General features: G+C 58.0%; 1 protein-coding gene and 1 long non-coding RNA gene across 9 annotated transcripts in view; one reads left to right on the plus strand and one right to left on the minus strand.

Moving 5' to 3' along the window:
* The window catches only part of USP40 (ubiquitin specific peptidase 40), an 89,508-nt gene extending 84,292 nt beyond the window's left edge, over positions 1-5,216 (plus strand). For 6 of the 8 annotated variants that reach the window (XM_047086083.1, XM_047086084.1, XM_047086081.1 and 3 more), the window contains 2 exons: positions 1,564-1,658; positions 3,161-5,216. In XM_047086083.1, the coding sequence (XP_046942039.1) occupies positions 1,564-1,658; positions 3,161-3,272 (207 nt within the window). In that variant the 3' untranslated portion in view covers positions 3,273-5,216. The remainder of the gene's footprint in view (positions 1-1,563; positions 1,659-3,160) is intronic. The other 2 variants (XM_047086091.1, XM_047086092.1) reach the window with 1 other exon arrangement.
* On the minus strand, positions 853-2,036 carry LOC124516641 (uncharacterized). The gene is made up of 2 exons (XR_006963079.1): positions 1,723-2,036; positions 853-1,611 (listed from the first exon to the last, which is right to left on the minus strand). It is a non-coding gene; the product is annotated as an uncharacterized LOC124516641 (long non-coding RNA).
* Positions 5,217-7,736: the final 2,520 nt, after the last annotated feature.

Consider the following 7,736-nt stretch of genomic DNA (forward strand, 5'->3'; position numbering starts at 1 on the left):
CTTTGAGGTGAAGCAGCGGCCGCCTCTGGCAGGGGCGCACGCGGGCTGGCACCGGAGACAAGTCCACGCCGGGCAGGACGATGCTTGTGCGCAGCAAACCCCGGCCATTCCTAGACACAACCTGAATCAGCTCACACACGAGTGAGGAGACGTGCGGAGGGCTCACCTCAGCATAGGTCGGAAGAACTTCAGTGATCCTCAGAAAGGGGACAGATAAAACGAAGAAAGGTATTAACGTGGTGATCTAGAACACGGCAGTTAAAATCCGTAAGTCAGGGCGACGTATGTCAACGCGGACAGACCTCCAATTAGGGTTGAAAACAAAGTCACAAAGTGGTCATTTACAGGAAATGTAAAACCCTGTAAAGTGCGGAGGGTCCCAGAGGGCCACAGTCCTGGGTAGTAATCGGGGCGGAGGGAGGACGGCAACAACCAGGCTCACCTCCACGGAGCACTGGCCTCTGACGGGCGGGGGGCCAGCGGCGGAATATGAGTTGTCCTTGGAAAACAAATGTGCAAATGTGGTCAAAGGTCAGTGGTGTTAATAGCGGTCACTGAGCAGCTTTTTCATCTACCCGGCACCGTCCACGTGTATACGTTCACCTCCATTTTTCCCTGTGACCCCCCCCGTAGGAGTAGGGGTCTTGGGACGCACTTACGTAACTGGCTCCCAGGCCACACGCCTGCAGTCTTGCAGGTACCGCTCTGAGGACGTGGACATCGGCCCGTTACCTCTGTATTTCCTCTTACTTTGCAGTCAGCTTTTCTCAGTTTTTAAAAAGCACATCATACGCCACTTACCCGAATAAAGGTTCCTCGTGCAGCACTTACTGGAACAGAAATCGTATCGTATTTGTTACTTTTTCTCACCTGAGAGCTACTTGTAAAAGCAGCAAAACCCTCCTGCGTGTCCTCAGTATCTTACCACGTAGCTGCCCCTCCCAAAGGCACACGACGGAGGTGGTCAGCCACACAAGATGGTGGCAGGTGGCGAGCGTCAGAATGGCCACTTTGGGATGCACATGTTCCTGTGAGCACTGCTCAGCGTCAGGGCCATGTGCTGTCGCACAAGCGACGTGTCCCCATGTGCTGAGCCGGGATGGGGGCAGGGGTGGCCAGGGCTCATGGCGAATGATGTCCACGTACGAAGCCGATGGCACGTGCCAGGAGTGGAGAGGTCTGGTCTCTCGGGAGAACGTGGGAACAGCATCTGGGGACACCGGAGAGTTAACAGACGCCCACGGTGTCACTGTGGAGGTGTGCAGGTGGCCGCTGTGACAGGATTTCTGAAACAGCTGTGCTCCTGGCCGGGGAGGACCCTGTGCCTATGTCGTCCTCTGTCCGAGCCCCTGTGCCGGCCGTCTGTGGGGCTGTGTGCTCAGAGGCCGGCGCGGCATTTCCACTGCTGGCCGAGCATATTTCCAGCACCAGCATGTCTTACGTTCGTTGTTTAATTTACGTCAGTTCAGATATCCTTCTGTTGATGTATTTTTTTGCATACGCCTTAAAAGTAGGCTAAGAAGAGATCCGGAAACATTGTTCCTTCATTATTTTGAAATGTAGAATCTCCTGGTTGAGGATGATGAAGATTTCAGTACCGTCAGAGATGACCTGGGAAAAGAGACACAGAAGCAGCTCGCTCTGGGAAAACAGAAAAGGTACGGCCAGTTTCTCTCACGCGGGCAGCGTCCCCTCGAAGGCCCTGATGGCAGCTCTTCCCACCTGTGCTCTTGATCGAGGCTCGGACAGAGATCCTTCTCCGCTGTCCATGCTTGTACATGCTCCTTTGGTCACCTCCTGACAGGCTTTCCGGGAACAGGGACACAGCCCGGGCGACAAGTCACTAGGAGGAAACCCTCCCCCCGCACCCTGGTCTGGTCTCCCGCCTCCTCTCTGCCACTTGCTGGGCCTTTTCCTCCAGACGCCGGCACCCTTGGGTCTCCTGGACAGATGAGCACCGCCATCACAGAGCGGCTCCAGCCTCTGCCTGCCCGCTCACTGCCCTTCATCCAGCACCTCCCTGTTCACGCCAACCCCGCGCCCTCCCCGCTCTCTCCCCACTCTGCCAATATGGACTCTCTCCTTCCTCTTCGTGGAGCTCACCTCTCCCCCCGATCCCCTTCCCCCCACCCATAAACCAGGTACACTTACCAGAATCTGCTGGAATGTTCCATCAGTATTGATACTTGAGACTCCATGTGCCTGAACAGGGCTCTCACCCCCGTATCCGTGTCACCCCCATGCAGGCCCGATCAGGGGCCGATCTGCTCCCTGCTTCCAGGCTCCTGAAGTCTGAGTCCTCAGCTGGCTTTTCCCTGTTCTGATCGCTTCTTACCCGAGTTACTGCCGCAGCCTTCGACGTAACCCACCTGCCCGAGCCCCTGCTCACCTCCTACTCTTCACCTCCTCCTACCCGTCCCCGCCTTGGGTACCGATGTGTCAGGCATGCTGCCAGGGGCACCCGGCAGGGCCGGAACAAACCACAAGGAAGAGAGGGCCAAGCGGGAGGCAGTGTCACTCTGGCACCACACCCACAGCAGTCCACGGGGCTGGACGTTTCAGATCCTTGTGTGTGTCGAGCTTAACACGTTGATTCAAAAGGTAAAGATCACTCTGCCATGAGACGTTTTCATCTGGCAGATTGGAAAAGGCCCCAAGTCTGACCCGCTGTGTGGACAACGTGCAAAAGCCCATTGTCCTGACACAGCGTTGGCGAGGCGGGGGCAGGGGAGGCGTAAATTGAGGTCCTCCGACTGAACAGTTTGTAAATACCTGTCAAAATTGCAAACACGCGTCCCTGTGGCCCGTCGTAACTTAACCCTAAGAAGTTGGAACGGGGGTGCCTGGGTGGCTCGGTTGGTTAAGCTTCGGCTCAGGTCATGATCTCACGATTCGTGGGTTCAAGCCCTGCATCAGGCTCTTTGCTGACAGCTCCGGGCCGGGAGCCTGCTTTGGATTCTGTGTCTTCCTTTCTCTCCGCCCCTCCCCCGCTTGCACTCTGTCTCTTTCTCTCTCTCAAAAATAAACATCTAAAAAAGTTTTTTTTTTTTTTTTTTAAAAAGCTGGAATGAATTTCAGAGTCATTCCAAATCCCCCAACCTGCTGAGGCCTGTGTTGTCCACGACCATGAGTCTATGACAGTCTCTCCTGTCTCCCGCAGCCAAGAAACCCTCCGTGTGCAGAGCAGTGACGTCTTCTCTGGTGTCAAGACGCCTGCCCGGCCCCGTGCACCAGAAGCGTCTCTTTCCATCCACGTCGGGAGTTTCAGATAGTGCGGGCAGCCAGCGACGTCCCCGTGGCCTCCGCACCCCAGCGGTGCCGGTACCGGCGGGTGGTGGGCATGGGCGCGCTGCTCCCCCCACAGCTCACCGGGTGCTGCCGTGCGCGCACGCGTGTGGTTTTCCGCCTCCTGCGGATGGGATTCCAGACCCTCCGTTTATTACGGGCAGAGGGACGTTCCATCCCCGGCCAGACAAGCGCGCTTTATCACGTGGCCGAGCTGCACCCCCACCTGGGGGGCTTGCACAGACCTGGCGGTGTCCCACAGCGGCTGGTCACACGCTGCCCTTGCACCACACCTGACCCCGGCTGCCGTCTGTATGAGAAAGTTCACCCGTTCCCCGTTAACTGCAGGCACGGATAAAGCGGCACGTCGCTACCCTCCGACGGGTCCGCTGTCTGAAGCACTCACGTTCTTCTGTCTTCACGGTTCAGACGAGGTCGCCCCCGCGTCCACAAGGATTCTGACAGCTCAGCTCACGCCGACGGGCCGGGCAGGCTCACGCTGGGACACAAAGGGTGTTTCTGGCCCCCACGCGGCATGTGATCCCCCCTTTGACCGGAGTTAAAACCGATTCTAAAGCGTTAGCTCTCTTTCCAGGATGAGGAGACAGGGTGGCCTCTCGGGCTCGGTGGACGCTGCTGAAGAGAAGGAAGCCTCGGGTGTGGCCACACCGGTGGCAGCTCGGCAGCCCTGAGGTGCCCTCCGCCCCGTGTCATCCGTGATCAGAGCCTTCTCGCTGCTGCTGCGAACGCCGGAGCCTCTGTGTCCGGAAGCCCGGCCGCGGCAGATGGGCCTGGCGTGGGCTGATGGTCCCGAGTTTCCTCAAAACAGAAAACCTAATCCAGGATTCTGTTCTCCCTAATTAAGCTTGGCTAATAAAGACCTCAGCGGTATTTGTGACAGACCTACATCTGTCCCCGAGCCCGTTGGCCAGGACACTGGGATGGTGCACGCAGATTCCAGCTGGGCCGGAGCAGGGTTCCCGAGAAGGTAACGTGCTCTCTTACCTCAGATGAGGCTTTGCGGCAGCTCTCGTCGCGAGGCCATCGCCTCCCCTCCCCGCCGCTGCCGACACCGCACTCGGTGGCGGGAGGACAGGTGCAGGCCAGCGTCCCAGCCGCGGCATGAGCCGTGTGTCCACAGAGCTGGCTGCTTCCGAGCGGCCTGGCCCCGCCCCGCTCCTAGCACGGTCCCAGCCGCCGTGGGAGACCTGGGCCTCCGTGCACGTGTCTGGCGTCGGGCCCCGGGTCGCGTCCCCGTTTGGACTAAAGCGGTGGCGCCGTGAGAAGCCAGACCTGGACCGCAGGCTGCTCTCAGGCCCCAGGGGCTGGATCTGCCCGAGGGTGTCGACGGGCTCCACGGATGCACCTTGCGCGGCCACCAACGCTAGACGCGAGGGGGGCCGTGGCTGGAAGCCCACCCCTCGGCGTAGAAGCTGTTCCGTTCACACGAGCTCCGTGGTCGGTCCCTTCGTGGTAAGGTCATAAAATGGTGACGTAATAACTAAAGAACTTGGCTGTGGAGAAGCCCGAGCCCTCGCCAGACGGTGCCTTCGTGGGCCCGCGGTGAGCCTGCCTGCCTTCTGTCCATCCTTCTGTCCGTCCTTCCACATGGGGGTGGAGTGGGGCCCCGGGGCGGCTGTGAGACCTTGTTCAATAAACCATTCTTCACTGTCATCTCCACATCTGATGTGCACCTGTTGTTTCCTGCTCCAGCCGCTTTTGTTCCCAAACCCACTTCAGAGGCTAAATAAACGTTTATATTTAGAAATGCTGTCTCAGTCCTGCCTCAGAAATTTAAATTCTGGGGACTCCTGAGGAAGACTACCAGAAGAAACTGCAAGTTTCTGGAGAAGGGGCAGTGGTGGTTGCATTACAGAGAACATTTATTCCACTAGGACATTTTTCTGGCAAAAGGGGAGGGGAGTGGGGCACCAGAATTTCTCGATGATCAAAAATCATGCCTTCGAAGATGGCAGTTTCTCTCTGGAAGAGACTTCATCGCGAAGGACCATAGAGGCCACCGACAGCCCCTCACATTCTGTGCTCTGTGACATGCCCATCCGGGGCACGGGTCAGCAAAATAAATTCACCACGGGTGTGTTTACATCCTGGAAATTCTCTCACCTCCCAAGGCAAAGTGTACCCGAAAGGAAGAGCTATTTCTGACTCCATTTCCTCCTGTGCCCCCCACTCACCATGGCGAGAGCAGCCACTCACCACGGCGGCCCGTGTCACTGGCTGCGCGGCATAGTGGCCGGGACCCTTCACTTCCGGGTGACTGAACCCAGGCCAGGCTGTTCGGGCAACGCCAGGAGCCCTCAAACGGAGCCGAGATCAGGCCCACAGAGGGGAACCGCTGGATGGTTCGGGGCTGACGGCGTCCCACCTAATACCCGTGATTCCTCCACCTACGCCCAAACCACACTCGCGTCCCCCGACCCCATCCCGAAGGGAGGCGGCTCGGTTACACGCGGTCCCTGCTCCCGTCCCACGTCCGAGGCCTCCAGACTTCTCACGGTTCGGCAGCTGGTGCCTAAAAGAGCCCTGGAAATCGGGGCGGAAAGTAGTGTACACGGGGGGGTGAGGAGGACCACAACTGAGGCTCTCTTCGGAGGCCACGAATGCATCGGGCAGGACCCGCGCAGCTGGACAGCGACCCGTGAGCTCCCCGTCCTGCCGAGGAGGCAAAGCCTCGCTCGCCCTGCCGCGCTCCGACCTCGGGGTCAGCTGTCCCCATGGGCACACCTGACCTGGACGTTGGAAGGGCTCTCCTTTGGGGTGACGCCACTTGGGCACTCCTTCCTGAGTGTGCACGTCCTGGAGGCCTGGCACTGATGACCTTGCGGCCGAGCGACCGCAGGCTTTTGCCGGCCAGCGAGGGACTTGGCGACACGATTTCTAAGAGTGCTCGGAAGGCTCGTGGTCAATCCGCTTCCATCAACAAACGTGAGCGACAGAGCCTCTGACTCCCAGCCAGCTGCTTTTCCTCTACGAGTTTTGCAAACCTGGTTCGCTTTTGGGATGAAAACCGTGAATGGGCTGTGCCTCAGTTCCTGCCTGATACGGACACACCGTCCGACACCGCGGCCCGGGCTGGTAGGGTCAGAGCAGCCTCCCCTGGCGTGAGCAGGCCCCCGTCCAGGCCACGCTCTCGGACCCCGGCTGCAGAGAGGCCTCCACGCCCCACAAACACCCGCCCTGCGTGCGCACCAGTCTGCCCCAAAGCTTTCTTCGTACCACTTCACCCATCCCCGGGGGTCCCCCTTCTCTGGCCTCACACCTGTATAATAGGTGTAACTCGTGTCTATATGCTTTCGCTTTGGCCTTCCAAATGCAAAATCTTTATGGGAGGAACGCTACAGGGATTAGGTTCAACACAGAGACAAGACACATGCAGTTCTCACATACAAGACGTGTGGCAGGTACAGGGAGGGGGTTGTCCAGGAGCTTCGTGGAGACCATGGAGATGCAAGGAGTAGGCTTCCAACCTCGTGGCCCAGGCTGGCTGCTAGAGCTCCACCCATCAGGTCCACCCTCCAGGCCAGCAGCAGGAGGAAAAAGACAGGCATCCATGTTTTAAAGGAAACTTTCTGGAAACTTCAGTTAGTATTTGTATGTCTTTCGCCCAAGCTTGGTCACATCACTAAGGTCAACTGCAGAGGAGGCTGGAGAATGTGGTCACACTTGCAGGGGCGCATTTGGGCACAACGCGTCACCCAGATGGCGCGGGGATTCTGTTAGTAGGGCCGGAGACAGGAAACTGATGTTTATAAGCATCAAGCAGTGGCTTCTACAAATGCCAAGAGAGTCTGAGGTCTAACGTTCAAGATTAGACGACACGACAGAAGGGTTGGGACTTGGGCAAGCGGAAGCCTCGGGCACAAAACTTGAAGCTGCCCAAAAAACTCAGTAATCAAGACAGAGCAGTACTTAATAACATTTTTAGAAATCAAAATTAATGCAGAAAAATCCATAACGAACAAAGTATTAAAATTTTAAACCAAGATCAATACAAGTTAAAAGTCCTGCCAGCCAAAGTCCTGCAAGCACATGCCCAACCCGCCGTGCCGGCTGCGTCCCCAGCACCTCCCCTTAGCGGGGAGGACGAACTCAGTCGGGGTCAGAAGAAACCACGAGAATCCAAGTTCTCCATTCCATAAAGGATTGTCGGACACAGAAGGGGGGGGGGGACACAGAGGGGGGTGCAAGGTGCTTAGATGTGCCTCAATTTCCTCTCTAGCCCCCCTGCCCAAAGCTTAATTTCCCCCGCGCCACCCTTCGCTATCACGGGGCGTAGACGTGGAGCTGGGAGCCAGCAGCGTGGCCCCGGTGCCTGTGCCAGAGGCCAGAGTTCAGGGGATCGAGGCCACCCGCCACCACAGAGCCACCGGAAACCAACCACCAGAAACAGTGCCTGGGGCCAAGGACAGCCCCTGGGTCACAGATGTCAA

Source organism: Lynx rufus, unplaced genomic scaffold, assembly GCF_022079265.1.
Source record: "Lynx rufus isolate CCGP_SWC_20201006 ecotype Redwood Valley unplaced genomic scaffold, mLynRuf1.p SCAF_2, whole genome shotgun sequence".
Classification (NCBI taxonomy): Eukaryota; Metazoa; Chordata; class Mammalia; order Carnivora; family Felidae; genus Lynx; species Lynx rufus.